General features: G+C 36.3%; 1 protein-coding gene across 1 annotated transcript in view; it reads right to left on the bottom strand.

The window, feature by feature from the left end:
• Positions 1-17,189, bottom strand: part of LOC139122022 (ATP-binding cassette sub-family C member 8-like) — a 62,381-nt gene that overhangs the window by 18,999 nt on the left and 26,193 nt on the right. Inside the window, exons 7-16 of the mRNA XM_070687386.1 lie at positions 15,701-15,863; positions 15,116-15,156; positions 12,874-13,143; positions 12,131-12,298; positions 10,440-10,518; positions 8,438-8,543; positions 6,411-6,509; positions 5,637-5,802; positions 2,362-2,499; positions 1,213-1,408 (exon numbers count right to left, since the gene is read on the bottom strand). Of these exons, the coding sequence (XP_070543487.1) occupies positions 1,213-1,408; positions 2,362-2,499; positions 5,637-5,802; positions 6,411-6,509; positions 8,438-8,543; positions 10,440-10,518; positions 12,131-12,298; positions 12,874-13,143; positions 15,116-15,156; positions 15,701-15,863 (1,426 nt within the window). The remainder of the gene's footprint in view (positions 1-1,212; positions 1,409-2,361; positions 2,500-5,636; positions 5,803-6,410; positions 6,510-8,437; positions 8,544-10,439; positions 10,519-12,130; positions 12,299-12,873; positions 13,144-15,115; positions 15,157-15,700; positions 15,864-17,189) is intronic.

Raw genomic sequence — 17,189 nt, 5'->3', positions numbered from 1 at the left:
CTACAATTTGCAAGAGACAATGGCTCGACGCAAGATGTCATACAAATGGTATACCATGCATGTATCTCATTTTTATTTCATTATAAAAGATCATAACCACAGCGGACCAAGAGGTTTGGTTGTTGTTGTTGTTGTTGTTGTTGTTTATGTTTATTAGTCATGTTGTTGTTGTTGTTGTTGTTGACCAATAAAATTCAACGAGCATAACTACTGTGTTGTTGTTGTTTCAAACGTAATGTAGACGTCCTAAGAAGCACTAGTACTTCAACGACATTTTAATTATTTGACCGGATGCAACTCTCTCCAAACGTTAACTATCTTCATATACTTACACACACATTGTAAAAAAAAATATTCACAGTTTCCTCATGGACTACAGTGTATAGTTGATTAACATTTTGGTGAAATTCCAAAATCAGCTTTCATGCACACACATGCACCTGTAACCACCATAGTCTAATCAAGTACAGCAATATCAATTATCAAACGTCTATAAATACAAAGATATTGCTAGAACATATTTAACAGATATTTCTAGTTTTATATTGGAAAATACGATTTCATAGTTGTCTCATAGACTATCATACAGCTTGATATAAGAAGAGAAAGCCAACAGTAAAAGTTCCCAGATAAAAAACTTACAAGCAACAACAAAATCATGATATTTCGGGACAAAGAGTCACAAAAATTGTTTTGTAAGTTTGCATTTTGTTTTGAAAGGTGTCTCTCCTTTCATCATGTTCATAATGTCCTTTAGATGAAGGAAAATCGTAAGTTCAGGTAAGATTCCACGGTCGCTTACTTCCCAAAATACTCAAGGTCAAAAATAGAGTCGATGACACTGTCCTCTCCTTTGATCGGTAAGATTGTTTTACAAACGTGAAAGCTATTGGACAAGAGAAATTTCAAAGACGGTATTTTGACCAAATTTACGAAATTTGAACCAGGAAGTTTAGATATACAAATTTTGAAAAATATTTGAACAAATTGGAATGACATCCTGTTAGGTACCTTCAAAGGGAGTTCAATGCTACTTGATTTATACTTTAAAACATATAAATAGATTTGCCGAAAAAAGGAACATGGGAAAATTTCGACATCAAATAATTTTCTAAACAAATGACATAATGATATATATATATATATATATATATATATATATATATATATATATATATATATATATAACTAAACATATGACCTTTAGGTTACCTTTTCCTGATGTGTCTGCTGGTGTTCTGCGTTTTGTTGGTTTCTCCGGTTCAGGATGTTTCTCTTCTGTGCCACTTTCAGAGTCACTGATGAATTCGATATCATGTCGCCACTCTTCTAAAAGAGCTTTGTCAGTTCTGCTTATTTCACGTAGGCTTCCTTGGCGACGTATTTCTCCGTTTTCCATGATAATCAACTTCAAGAAAAGGACAGAAACTTGTATGGTTTTTTTTCTATTCATTCTACATTCATTTCACTCGTAAACCTTTAAAATCTTGGATTCATAAATATCGCTGCATCTCGAGTTCAAAACTAAGCAAATTCCTCCGAAATACCAAAGTAGAACAGGAGAGCATTATCAATTTATCTTCACGGTAGTGTGCAAGTATACAAATCTTACTTACTGATTTGCAACTACCTCGATTGGTCACTGTCGATTGGATGAACATCAAGACCCTGTAATGTTGTTTAAACATCATGGTGCGTCGCAGAATCAACAGAGACTGCATTTATTCCCGAATTGATAGCCGGTACTTGTTTGGCACCATTTTGACCCAACAATATTAAAGAACTTCGTTTAAAATTCTAATTGCCTGCTTGATCATTCTGTTGCACCAACAGAAGCTCCATTAAAACTTTGCTGTACTATTACTATTCGTTTGTTTTGCTGTTCTAACTGTGTGTAACTTCTTTTAAATTTTTGTGATGTAGTGAGCCAAGAGTGTAAATAATGTTTATTTTAGTAATATTAACGTTTCGATAAAAATCCAAAATCTCTCTCTCTCTCTCTCTCTCTCTCTCTCTCTCTCTCTCTCTCTCTCTCACCAAAAATGCATAGAGACATATAGGCAGACACACAGTCAGACAGACTACACATCCATCCTATACTTTGATAATATAAGGTCTGATCAAATGATCTAACGTTACTATCAAGTGTAAATTATGGTGAATAGTTGTGAGAAAGTACACAAATTTTCACGATGTCTTTAAAATATTCACTATGTCTATAAAAGTTTCTCCTACGATTAGATAGTCGCATACGTATTTATTCAGAACGTGCATGTGAAACGACATAATTGGCTGCAATGGCTCGGAAACAGAGAGAAGAAATTATGACTAGGTTTGACGATGATACGTAACCCTACTTACAAGGTGCGCATCGTTTACATATTGAAGTTGGTGAGTCACAAGAATAACGGTTCTCTGTTCTCCTAGTAAAAACTTCATGATGCCTTCTTCCATCATATGTGCCCCGACGTGAACATCCAGAGCTGAAAGAGGGTCGTCCTGGAAATATAAAAAGGATCCAGAGACGATATATCTTGTTTCTCGACAGCTTATGTTTATGTTTATTCCTAATTCGATACATTCACACCGAGGGGCCCAGAGTCATAGAATTTCTGTTGACTCTTCTTTACGCAGAACTGGTTCAGGGCCCAAGAAGGGTAGCAAAGCGACATATTTGATTTACACAAAATATTAAATTACACGTGAAGGGGAATTAATAGCCATCTAAATTGAAAACACACTGAATCACAAAAACAGACTAAAATGAACAAGACTGCTATGTTGAGTGGCTGCTATAATTGAATAATTGAATGTAAGGTCATGATCGTGTATTGCAGTAAGTGTAAAAAATACATGCACTGAGAAAATTCGAACGTTTTCATCAATTAAAATGTGCGTAGATAAAATATAAATGCTAGTGAGTACAAAATTGAAACTTTATCAAAGTAGGCGTCATCAAAACAAGGATTAGTGCTTAACACTATGTACGAAGAGCTATTGGCGCCACATAATAATAATATTTAGATAAAGAATTATACGATTATCATAATCTGAATAATGGTAGATCCAATTTTCATGAAAATTTCAGGAAAGGGGAATTTTGGGCCAAAACAAAAATGATATCCATTTTGATGACTCAGTGTGACCAAAGCAACACGTTTTTGGTCAAAAACACATTTTTTTCCAAAATCACATTACTAATAGCTGAAATTGGTACAAAAATGTCACATTATTTTTATAGATGGCATTAAACAAGTATCGTGTTTGTTTTCTCGCCTCATATTTCCTTGGGAACCATTTACGGCTAAAGATATTACTTTCTCCTAAATCCTTTCCAAACTATCTTACTTGGGTTACTAAGATAGTGGTATCTTATGAACGAAAGAGCCAAATTGATAATCTTATCATGTTTCCATGATAACCATTTTTTACTGAAAATACCATTTTCCCTGAATCCAATTCGAAATGCCTTTGAATAAAAATTTCTCAATAGAGATATCTTTGGATGAAGGAACATATGTGTCTACTTCTATTCAACATGTTTCATTGGCGACCATTTAGGGCTGAAAATATCTGCTTTGCCAAATGCCACTGAAAATATCTTTGGTTGCTGTGAAAATTGCATAATTTGGATTTCTTGGTTTACAATGAAAGAAACTGATATTTTTTCTCACGTCACATGTTTCTATGGTGATCATACATCAACTTTCAAAAATCACATCTATAACCGACTAAATTGATCACAATGTTCTTGTAATCATCATCATCATCATCATCATCATCATCATCATCATCATTGGCAGCTAAATCCTGCATGTCATCTACCACCTATGGCCATTTTTTAATGTTGTATTACTTATCAATAAGGTGTACTTAGACATCGATCTTTTAACGGGTGTTTAGACTATAAATTTCATTACAAGTGAGTAGAGTTTGATGATGCAAGTGTAAGGGGCAAAAGTCATCAGACCCCGTTAGGCCTCGTTCATAAAAAATGGTTAGAGGGGCTGGAGGAATTCTGAGGGGGATTCGAAAATTTTGGGGGTAGTAGAGGGGAAACTTGAAAATTTTGCTCTACCTGCAGGGGGGACATGAAAATTTTTTGGTTCCCTTTTATGGTTTACATTTTCCAATTCCAAGTTTTTGTAGGTAATTCAATGAAAATGAATACCATTTTTATGTCATCCAATTGTTATAATGTTCGTAATCATTTAACAAAATCTAGAATCATTTTGTCGCATTTCATGACTTTTATCTCGAAAAAATCTAAACGTGTGATTTGTCATAAAAAGAAACGAGCCTAGTGACAGGGCAGAATCTGCAACTGTTGATGATATTTGCAATATTTCTATCTAATATATCAACTCAGTTTCTTGCTGTCTCCCTACAGCATAATCCAACACACAATATTAATTTGTCGACAAAGCCTGTATATATATATTAATATGTATTAGGTGATAATTTAATCAGTGACAGTCCGTTGTCAGTGATACAAACATGGTACACATACACAGGCTGTGACAGCAAGTTGAATACTGGACAGGTCAACATGCTGTAGGGAGTAGAACAAGAACACAGTTGTATAAACTGAACAAAAATATTGTCAAAATTATCAAAGTAAATACAGCTACTGCCTACGGGCAGTGTCACTATCAGATACTGCCAAGCTACTGCAGTGTCACTGTCACTGCATACCTGAGCAGTGAAAGAGATGCCTCTGACTGTGATTAAAACATTTTGATGGAATATTTTAACCTTCCAATATTGTCAATTTTGAGTAGCATCTAATTCATATATGTCTTGTACTTTTGAAACAATTTTTTTGTGGGCCACTGTGCTCAGTTTTGTACAATAGCAATTAGCCAGAATTCACAATTTGCCTCCTCTCATGATCGTCATATTGTGTGCGCTTCGGCAGGAGCAACTGGCCTGGCCAGATTTGGATTAACTCAAGTTGGCTTAGACTGATAAATCATAAAAGTTCACTGATGTGTTAAAAAATGAATCAATTTAAGAACTTGCCTTAGAAATATGACTTTACAAAGTACTAATAACAGGTAATGTTGGACATCTGCGAGCGGAATGACGCAATACATATTTACTTTGTCTGCGCGCACACCCTTTACAAATATCCGTGCTAGTGATAGTTCGGGGGAATTTTGATCATATAGAGAGGGGGGCATTGGAAAAATGTTTTAGGGTATTGAGGGGGATCTGAAAGAAAAATAAGATTTCAATCGCGATTCCTCCAGCCCCCTAATCGTTATTTGTGAACGTAGCCCTAGCAGCGATCCGAACATGACTCCAGTGTTTCAAATTCAAATAAGATAAATCTTTCAAGGCATATCGTACATGCCATTACGCCATTACGATTTTCAGTTCTGTATGCATTTCAAGGTAGAACTACTTTAATCCACGAATTAAAGACTAATCTGGCGAGCCAAATTCATATACGTGGTGCTTCTTCTGTGAAATCTTGTGAAAATTTATATCAAAACGGTATCATCAATGTGCAAATGCCAAATTTATAGTCATTGAAGAAGACCTTCATTGCTAATCTTTCAACTTGAAATTGAAAACGTTTTTGTTCGTTAAAACTTACACAAAATAATAACAAGACTGCAACAGCTACCTACCAGAATCACTATATCTGATTTTGCGTACATCGCTCTTGCCACACTAATTCGTTGTTTCTGTCCTCCACTGATGTTAACACCCTTTTCTCCAATTTCGGTCATTTCGCCCGCAGGTAAAATGCTCAAATCGGGATACAATGCGCATGCGTTCAGTACGGCTTCGTACCTAAGAGAGAATGGATAATAAGAAGTAGCTGACACGGGATTCTGAAGTACACTCGTTAGATTTATAAAACGCGTCATCCAATTGTGTACGTTTACTTAGCTCATTTTTATGCACTGTGACAAATATTGGAAGGTTGAAAAGTGAACATCTTTAGGAAACGCGGAGAATATAAAAATATAAAAGCAGAGAAAATGGGATAAATCAGCAGCCATAATTTTTTATAGTCAGGTAAATAATCAAAGTCTTGTTGAAAAGTCGTATTGCGTATACCAAAAAATAATCAGTTGCTTCAGAAAAAACGTCTTCCGAATTATGGATAAACAGTATTTTATCATAAAATCAAAAATTTTTTGAAAATTTAAAGGTCTTTAACCTCATCTGACCATATTATAATTTGCAATTTAATTGTCACGATTATAATCCTTTCAACGGACAGAAATTTGAAAAAAAAGGCGGTTTTGCGAAAGATAAAACAGGTTCTTGAACATATGCTGTTGTGTACAAGTTGGTCGACTGACGTTGTCTGAAAAGTGATAATGATATACCTACCTAGGCCTAAGATAATCGATTCAAATAACGCTGCAAATGTAACTTGGTAATCAACAAACCTTTCTTGGTCGAATGGCTCCCCAAACAATATATTTTCCTTCAGCGTTGTATTCAGCAGCCATGCGGTTTGGGCAGAGTAAGATACATTCGCCATTTGCCTACGAACAATCAAAATGTAAGTATGCAAAACTTCCTAGACTTTTATCTGGTATGTTTACAGGGAGAGTCAGATGGAAAAACGACCCATCAAAGAAGGACAGAATGCATTATTGCACCGTTTACACAAAACTATGGTGATACTTGCTCGAAGGGGTGCTTGCAATATTTTCTGGACGAAGAACAGCCACTGTATCACCCCTATTTGTAACAATCAACCGTATACTAACCCAATTTGTAACAAACCTTAACCCTATTTGTAACACTAACCCAATTTGTAATAAAACTTAACCCTATTTGTAACAATAACCTAATTTGTAAATAAAACGACTGTTTATGTTTAAATTTTGATGAAATTTTCATATTTGTATTTTAGGGGCAATTTTCCTGTTTTGTCCATGTCGAAACACTTTTTTTCGGAAATTACTCGTCATATTGTTCTGAATTTCGATGTGCAGGTTCCTAGGGATATACTCGTAAGATATAATCAAGTTGTGCAGATGTATGCCAAATAGTATTTTTTGCACAATATGTTCACCAATTTCGGTCACAAAAGTGAAAAATCTTCTTTTCTGACACAAGTAGTAGTAGGGTGTAGTATGCGATCTCAAGCTTCACCGGAGATAGCCGATATTACATTTCACTAGACAGAAATGTGAATAACACTGAAACACAAAGAACAAATATCGATCTGGCTGAGGTTCAGAGACGATGTATTTCTGATTTTCATTGAACACAAAACGAACTCAATGAATTCATATCAAACATCAGCAAAATGCATTCTACTTTCAAATTCTCGTTTGAAAGCTCCTCTCAAGAAATCACATATTTAGACCTAACTATCTACAAAGGTCATCGGTACAACAAAGAGAACATTCTCGACATAAAGACAAACCCAACAGATACATTCCAGTTCTTACAGAGGAACTCATGCCATCCCGCAGCAACATCCAAAGGCCTGGTCAAAGGTGAAACATTACGATACACTAGAACATGCAACAACGAAGCCGATTTTACACAGAGAGTCACACAATGTAGTGAAAAATTACAAGACCGACAATAAAAAAAAATGAAATAGAACGCATTATCAGAGAAACAGATCATTAAAGCAGAAAAAGACAACTTGAACAAAAAGAAAAAATAACACCACCAACAATGCTGTAGTCTTCATAACAATATATAGCCCATACATCGAAACGACAAAAACATCAAGCAAGCCCTGACTGAAAACTGGAGTGAACTTGAAAAAGACGAAACACTAAAAAAATACTGTCCCAAAAACAACCAACAATTGCATACAGAAGGAACAAAAATATAGGCGATACACTTATAAATGACAGACTTCACAAAAGCTGCAAATATGCACATTTCATCGCTATTTAAACAAATATGGCCAAGTTTTTTCAATAACTAAATTATTGTTACAAATAGGGTTAAGTTTTGTTACAAATTGGGTAAATGTTACAAATAGGGTTGATTGTTACAAATAGGAGTGATACAGTCACTTTTATGACCTGACTCTCAAAGTTACCAAAACAAGAATGGAAAAAAGCTAGAACATAAATCTCACTGAGTGACCTTTTTGCTCAGGAAAGACTAAAAGCTGAGTATTATGGAACTGTCAGTTAGAAATCTGACATGTATAATCTTACCGAATGATACTATGTGTGATATCGTTTTTTCCCGCGAAGGAAACTGACCGTATACAAATTGGACCCGAAAAATATACTGAATATGCGCTTTCATATATATTGATATTCTCCGGCAAAGTGTGGTTCCTTATAACTATCACACTTTAGCTTTTTATGATACTACTGACTGCTATTCCCTGACAGAATAAACGTAGAATTGACATATTACCTAAAAGATGAAAATAAGCAGGCCTTGTTATCATGTCGATTTTAACACACATATATAAATGATGTCTTACCTGTTATACGTCACCCTACCAGAGATTGTATTCATTTCTCCCAAAATGGCCGACAGGAGGGATGACTTCCCACTACCAACCACTCCGATGATCACCGTAAGTTTTCCTATCAAAATAACAAAGAATTGATAAAAAGCAAGTTTCATTTAATTAAGAGAAACTTAGCCTGTCGTTCGCCTAGTACAACACTGGAAACTCTAAAAGTTCATGATTATTTTGCATATGCATTGCTCGAATGAATAATTAATCAATATTCTGAATTGAAAAAAGGTAATTCTTCTTTGATTTTATGCTCAAACAAAGGATACATAAATTATAATTACACTCATTAAATGGACAAAGTCGCTCTTGTTTGCCTTTTTGTGAAATAAAGAAAACATGGAATACTTTATTAAGTCACTCAGTGCACAAAATGTCAACGGACATAACTGCAAAATTGTCAACCAGATATTAAGTAAATGTGCTCACGTGTTTTACAACAGGGTCATGAATAGTAGTACGCTTCACAGACTTTTGGATATCCAGTAAACAGACTAGAAAATGTTAGCATTTACTCAACAGAACAACTTGACCTGCTAATGTGACCCCTGAATGAAAGGGTCGAATGACGTGTTATATGCAAATGACTTGTACAGATTTTGAGTTTGACAAAATTACAAACTTAGTTATCAAGCATTGGAATTGACTGCTGATGACTCGACATGACTCGACTAGACGTGTATACGGTCTACTGCCAGAGTAACTATCTATGACGAGGATTTATTGTATTATGTTTTTCAATATTCCTGTCAATAAACCCAATTCATACCAAAAGAATTGACGCCCGTGCGAGGCGTGTAATAAGAACGATCAGATATCTGTTATATCATTATATGTAGCAGGTTTCATCAACTTTTGCACAGTACTCTCAGAGGTAAATCACTAATTACAAAACTTTATTGAATATATGAATGAGCTAATTATTAACTTGACACGCCTAATGCTTCTCAGTACAGTTAAATATTTATCAGATCAATATCTGTAGCAAGTTTCATCAAATGTAATGCTGTAATTTTGGAGTAATGTCACTAATTACTAAGTTCATTAAATACACAAGTGAACCCTCAATTAACTCCATACGACTAAATGCTTCACACCACAATTAGATATCTAACGGATCAGTATCTGCAGCAGATTTCATCACATTTGGTGCAGTTATTTCGGAGTTATATGACTAATTACAAACTTTATAAAATATGCAAATGAGCTATCTGTTAACTTGACACTGCCAAATGCTTGTCAGTACAATTAGATATTTATCAGATCAAAAGCAGATTTTTTGGTACAGGCCTTACAATTTTTAACTGAACGTTTAATTAATCTTGTGTTGCTGCGAGCAGAGTTGAGGTTGTGCACAGTTGACGGGTATTTCAGCATGTTTCAAAGAAGTAAAAAACACAAACTACTTTTCATATCGAAAAAGTTCAAAAAAGTGACTTTGTCCCTTTAAATTAATCGGACGTTAGATGATGTTGCATTCGGCAACTTTTATTTATTTATTTATTTGTTTATTTATTTATTTATTCATGTATTTATTAATTTTTCACTCTTTTATTCATTTATCTATCTGTATATATTTATATATATGTGTGTGTGTGTATAAATGTGTGTGTGTGTATGTGTGTGTGTGTCATTCTAATATCCCTTTCAAATCATTCTTGTTTTCAATATTCACAATATTCAACTTTGACGTAGGAAAAAATGCCAGACCTGCCACAGCGATGTAATAGGCCATGTTAGCACATGGTACCTTGCAATGCTCTTCATAAATTATAAGTAACAATAAAGGCGTACTATTTCATGGTTCTAAACAGAAATAAAACTTTTATGTTCCAAAGCTTTATGTTCACGTTCTAATTCTCTGATTTGTTTTGTTTAGATCATCGAAAAGATCTGTGGTTCTTGGCGCATTGTCAAGAGAACAAAAGATAATATCAAAGCAGTTAACGAATACAAAACGTACCTGCTGGAATGGTGGTGCTTATGTCCTTAAACATGATATTTTGTCCATCGTCGTCCCATGAAAATCTTCCGTTGTCTATCTATTCATGCAATGTGATAAACTCGTATGATCTAATGTAACTATAATGGTAATAATGAATATCTTCGATTCAAAGGCTTGTGTTACATTTGTCTTTAAAAAACAAATTTCAAAATGCACTGGCGCATGAGTAGAATATGTATGATACAGCAACCATCTAAATAAATCTTAAAACGACGTTTTTAAACTCATGTTTGTCGTATCGACATTTCGATTTACGAGATTGCGAGAGCCGATATTATATTGTTACACGTGCTACCATGATATGCTGATTGCTACCACCCTCTCGGGTTAGCGCCGCTGCGTGATTATTGCGAAAAACTATTCGTACACAGTTCATACATAGACCCTCTGTCGGGGATATATGGCTCAGACAACAATGGACGTTGGTCACACATCAGGAAGGAGGAAATGATGACAGCTTTATATCAGCTTTATATCTTTCCTTTCACATGACGTCATACCAGGAAACATGACCTTTGGATTTGGCGAGATCGTTCTAAAGACTTTTATTCAGTTCTCTCACAATAAATAAATGTTTTGTTCACATGGTGCATTTGCCACTAACTGATTATCATCACCTTCTTGTAGTTCAGAAAACCAAGTGTCTTAGCCTTTAAGACAAATATTCCATAAGTAGACTGAGTTAAGTAACATCTTCTCAAAGCATAATAATTCAGGATGAATTATGTAAATTTTCCTCTGACGTTGTAAATTTTTGATAAAACGAAATCTAAAACACCAGATATCGAATACGAACTTAAACGTGCTATCGTGCGTTTTGTACTCAACTTAAGTACACTGTCGATGGACACTCTATCAAACACGACTGGAGCTAATTTGAGATTATTGGATGGCGGAAGTAATGTCGCTTTAGTCTGCATATGTAAGTTCACCTGCTTTTCTTTTTAGGTTATACACTTTTTATGAGTAAATTGTATTATTATACACCTTCCTCCATTAATCGTCCGTATAAACTAATGCTATGGTAAATTTTGAGGGATGCGGCACGCGCGATATGAGTGGAACGCGCGCGATCTACTGCTCCGTAGTACAAGTCCCTTGCGTTGGCACGAAGCCAATTAATTTTCAGTGCAGTACAAGCAAACTTCGCTGAATGTTTTCAATTTAAAATAAAAATCAATTGCATTTAGACTCAGTTTTGTGTTTAGCGTGTTTTAAACTTTATATGTCTATAACTCACCGTAAAATAGTTTGTTTACATCCGATAATCGCTAGGTCAAAGGTCAAACAGGCGCGTCTCCCGTATTCGGGACTCCGCGTACTATACAAAATACGGAAAGTTATTGGACGGTCAAACTCCCATAGGTTACGGCAGTAGGTGTATAATAATAGGGTTATACACAAAATACGGCCCTGTATGGACTCGGGCTCAGTGAGTGACGTATTAGACTCCCCTTCGGCTCGTCCAATACGTCACTCACTGAGCCCTCAACCATACAGGGCCGTATTTTGTGAATAACCCTATAGTATTGCAACATTAAGCTATAGGGTACCTAACACTTATGAAGATCCAATTATCCAAAATTAGTTCCAATCGTGTTATCAATATCTTGCTTATATCAATCAAATAGAAGGTTGGCTTGTCATACCTGTATGGCAACATCTCTTGGCAAATCTGAAATGCCAGCGTCACTTTTCACCGGTAACCTTGATAATTCAGTGGTGTATGACGGTGGGGTTTCTGAGATTAATTTTGCAGTTTCATTCCATTGCATAGTTGACATGTCAATGTAACCTGATCCGGAGAGGTCACTCAACTTAAACAGAAGATGTGAAACATAATATAACTAAAGGAAATTGATTTAAACACCATCACATACACACACGCACATACACACACATCATATATATATATATATATATATATATATATATATATATATATATATATATATATATATGTCTGTCTGTCTGTGTTTGTGTCTGTGTGTATAAATATTGATAAATAAAGATTAAATGAAGTGACAAAGTAGAATTGTATGGAAATTATGTTGATAAATAAACATTCCTGCATTGTTTACATACATACATACATACATATAGGAGAGAGAGAGAGAGAGAGAGAGAGAGAGAGAGAGAGAGAGATTCCTGCATTGTGTACATACATAGAACATGGCAAATATGACGATGATTCCAGATGTTGTTGTTTAAGTGGTATATCGTACGACGCACTTTGGTTGTAAGTATTCTTAACTTGTCTTCAAAAATCAGCAAGCACGAATAGAATTAAGAGTAGTCGACTTCGTCTCATGTCTGACGCAACGAAATTTACAGTCATACTGACACGACACAAGAACAAGCGATATTGGCTAATAAACTTTAATTCTCCTACCTTCTCTCCTTCATCTTCACGACTTTCATCAGAGGCAGAACTGCAAAGGTATGAATGGTCTAAAGGCCTTCCGTCAAATCTTCGTTTCATTTTTTCAAGTGCTAAAAATGCACTAATTCTCCCTCCGCTAATGTAAGCCTGCACTACCATTAAAATTAGCGGTGCGACTACTATCAATTCAGAATTCATTGCATTCAACAGAGCCAGTGCGGGAAAAACATTTTCGGGCAAAATATCTCCAGGTGCAGTGACTGCTATAGTAATAAACATCTAAAAAGAGAAGAAAATGAATCGTTGAGGTTGTTTACGATAGTGTAACTGTTTTTAACTCAAGAAACGTTGCTTCGTACAATCATTTCATTCAGGGCTCGAAATTAACTTCCCCCCCCCCCCCGGTAGTTCACTTGGGCTACCATTTTCTGAAGTTGGTAGTCCAGTGACAATGGCTGGTAGTCCATGCATATTTTAGTTTAGGGATATTGTTTATCATTAACCAGACAAGAAAAAGCAATTTTTCAAGATTCTGCCCATAAAGTGAATTTTCTAGTCATTTGATGTGAATACTTACACACCTGGTACCAAAAGGAAACAGGTATAAGCCCCCCCCCCAAAAAAAAAAAAAATGTTTCTGGTCCTTGACACTCGGCAAAGTGATGCGGCGACGCGGTTTTTCCCCTTATTTTTCTTAACAATGCTGGTCTGCCGCTATTGATGCAACAGTTGTTGTCTTTTATCACTGGCAGTATAAAACTTCGCTTTCTGTTTAGCATTTTTTGACATGCAAACAGGGATATCAAGGATAACTATACTGTTCAGTATGTGACCCAATAAAAATGCCATGACGCGCAGGTTCTGAAATGACGCACGCGGTGACCAGAAACGATCTTTTTTAGCCTAATGGACAACAGTGATACTAAAAAGTTTGGTGATCTATTGGCAACTTGTTTCATCCTCAGAGTTGTATAAAATTTTGATAGTCGTCATGACAACGACCACGACCTTCTCAGCACGTCGAGACTAGACATACTGTAGCAGTGCTAAAAATAGACCATGGGCTTTCTGTAAATTATGATCAAAATGCAGTGGAAATGCGTTTTGATTGACCATCACTTCCATTGCCTGTCATTCAAGTAAGTCAGTTCAGATATTTGCCATTGCACGCCAAGTACTGATTGAATTTTAATGGAAATGATGGTAGTCTGTGGACGCGGGACTACCGCTGAACTCGAGCCCTGTCATTTCACATCCGACTTTACTTAAACCTCCAGAACGAAGTAGCCCGAAATCTATCAGAGGTTTCAGCGAGTTATTTGGTAGTCTTGATTCATAGCGACTATTAAATGTATGTACCATCTCAGGAAGCGGTGTTCAAGATGCTGCATGCATTCGCTTCACATCTGATAAGTTGCTGTTGGTAGATTATTTTGTGCAGCAGACAGGCAATGAATATGAATTTTACCTGGATTATTTATGACCGACCTTTATATGATGTCTGATTCAAACGTTAACGAGGTACTGACAAGGAAACTTGACAGTGTTTGTTTTGTAGATGTGTTTCTCATTTAAGCACTCTTCCGTTCACAATTAAGAGTTTAATCTACATTGATAGACTTCCAACGATAAGACTGCGAACTTAAAGGGGTAGTTCACCAAGGATAATTTTTACATATGTGCTAGCTTTGTGGTCACTTACCCAGGGAAAGCTATTTTCTCCATTATAACTCCCCCGATTTTTTTTACAAAAACCAATAGAAATAGTACAGGAAGTTGCCCATGTAATTTGAATCATGAGAAAAAAGCTCCAGGCTTGGAGCTTGCATCATGTGATATGGAAGGGCTTATCGGTTTATCGCGGGTCGATCGCCCAGGACCTCACAAATTTCATCAAAGAATGGCATGTTCTTCCTTCCCAGACCGCTTCTGCTATTGTGTTCGATTATCTTTGAATTTTGCCTTCATGGTTTTTATATTTCTGTTCACACGTATATTTTTTATGTCGGAGTCGGATCAGGGGCATTGCTGGGCCGGCGAAAACGTTGCAGTGAGAATCCCCTTCTAGCGATCTTTCAAAGTTTTCTTGCGTAATTATCAACACCACGGTTGTGTTTCCCTCTTGTGAGGTGAAAGAAACTATAGAAAGATAAGGAAAACTAGGCATCTTTTTGAAGTAAATGCACTATATTTGGCGTGGACTTTGTAGCATTGAACTGGACATAACCAAATATGCCCCTGTGTTACTCACCAGAAGCACCATTCCCGTTGGTAGGAAGTTTGGCAAAGTGGCTGTAATAAATTAAAAAACGAGAAAATATGTCACCTATAATTATCTTATATTATCAGGCACAACGGCAATTCTCTTACTTTTATAAGTGATGCACAAGATTTAATGTACAAAGTGTGGGTCTTGTTCACAAATGAGAAGAAAATTATGTAAGTCATTAATAAAAAGAAATCACCCACTCCCTGATGTGAAAGTTACTAGAATGTCAAAAGTAAATAATTATGATAATTTCCACCTCGTTGAAGCTATTGTGCCCTTTGTGTCTTCAACTTAAATTATGTTAAACAAATTTGGTTTTCAATACCTTTTGCCTCATTATTAGAGCTCAGAAATGGATACGTCCCAGAACAAGGCTATGAAGTTTTAGTTGGAGCTGTTGTTATTTAAGGAAGCAGAGTATGCTGGCAGGCATAATTTGTTTGCCCATCCTTAATTGTTGTCTAAATGACTGACACGCTCCCCATCACCCTGTTGTATAGTTTTTGCCGTGTCTCATTAAAAAGTAATTTAATAGGTTTGATTGATAAAAAACTATATGTTACTTGCCTGAAAATATGGAATATTTTCCGACCGAGCGTATATAATTCATTTCCGTATTCCTGACTTTCTGAACCTCATTGCTGAGCAGGTCTTCCCATCCATACAACTTCAGTAGTTTCATCCCTTGCAACATTTCATTAGTTTTCTTGACTCTTTGATCCCCCTTTGCCTATCGGGTAAAGATAAAGTAATTGCAAACCTTGTTTTCTTCTGTTAAAGGTATACTGTCACCTGTTCAAATTTTGCCACAGTTACCATGTAAAGAGAAAATCTACCCAATCAGTGATTTTAAGCGGGTGTCCGCTTTTAAAAACAGCGCCTTCACATCGGCATGTTGAATACTAAGGAACGCCCCTTGACCATATATGGGCATATTTAGATTACAGGCGACTGTATACCTTTAAGGCAGAATGCGTCTCGGAGATAGATATCCGGACTCTCAATTATTTGCAATATTTTTCCTGAGATACCGTAGAGCTGGTAATTCATATGAAGACTTTCAAGATAGGTACATCTTTCTCGTCTTAAAGCTGGTGAGCCAGGGATGTTCACAAAGTAGGTTGGCTAGATCATTTAAGAAGTTCTATGGTAAATATGGAGATCTTACATCAAAATTTGACAAATCTTTTACTCAGATGATGAGAGACAGTATTCCTTGCTTTGACTCACAACAGTAATTAGGCAACTACCTGCATTACCGTACAACTACTTTGTCACTTTAGTTCAATCTTGACGGATGCAGCACTCTAGTAGGGTAAGCTTATTACCCGTTCCGGACACCTGGTACCACCACTTATCTAGTAATTCGAGATTTCACCATTGATTTTGTCAGTGGTTTTGTTGTTGTTGTTTTGTCTACTCAATATTAGACATTGTAATTATGGCTGATAGCACTGAATCAATGAAGGAACTGGCTTTTTCGGATCTATTTGCAATAGAAGTGGCTATCCGCACCGCAGCGGCGAGGATGATGATTCTAAATTTCTTATTCCGGCGCACTGCAGCGCAAAAACCAAATCAGAGAGTCGAGCGGTTTACATACAACAAATGAAATTGTAGCTTTCAAACATACAACGATATCTGTTTAATATAATTTCTTCAGTGAACCGTATCTAGCAACATAAAGTCCCAGTGCGCGTGGAGTGAACGGGATCCACAGAAGTGGTCGCGATTGCATTTTTTTCTGGTGCCACGTTCGCTTCCGCGGCTAAGAATTTTTTTTTCACTGCCTCTCCTGTTTTTTCCTCTCCCTCGCTCTCTGTCTCTCTTTCTCTTTTTCCTTCCCTCTTCCCTTCTTTCCCTCTTCGCTCAGGCCCAAGCCCCATTTCCCACTCCTATACCCCCACGGGCCGGCGCTACTCAGCCAGCACAACAGAATAACTCCAAGCGCAATAATCTGGCGCACTGCCCGCGGGCTTACAAAATAATATTGTAGCTGCTTAATCTCTGTGCGAATGCCTTTAAACTTCACATCGCCTACACCTCACCTTTCCCT

The sequence above is a fragment of the Ptychodera flava genome, chromosome 21, assembly GCF_041260155.1.
Source record: "Ptychodera flava strain L36383 chromosome 21, AS_Pfla_20210202, whole genome shotgun sequence".
NCBI classification, from domain to species: Eukaryota; Metazoa; Hemichordata; class Enteropneusta; family Ptychoderidae; genus Ptychodera; species Ptychodera flava.
The sequence above is the reverse complement of the archived record's forward strand: the minus strand, read 5'-3'. Positions and strand labels throughout refer to the sequence as shown.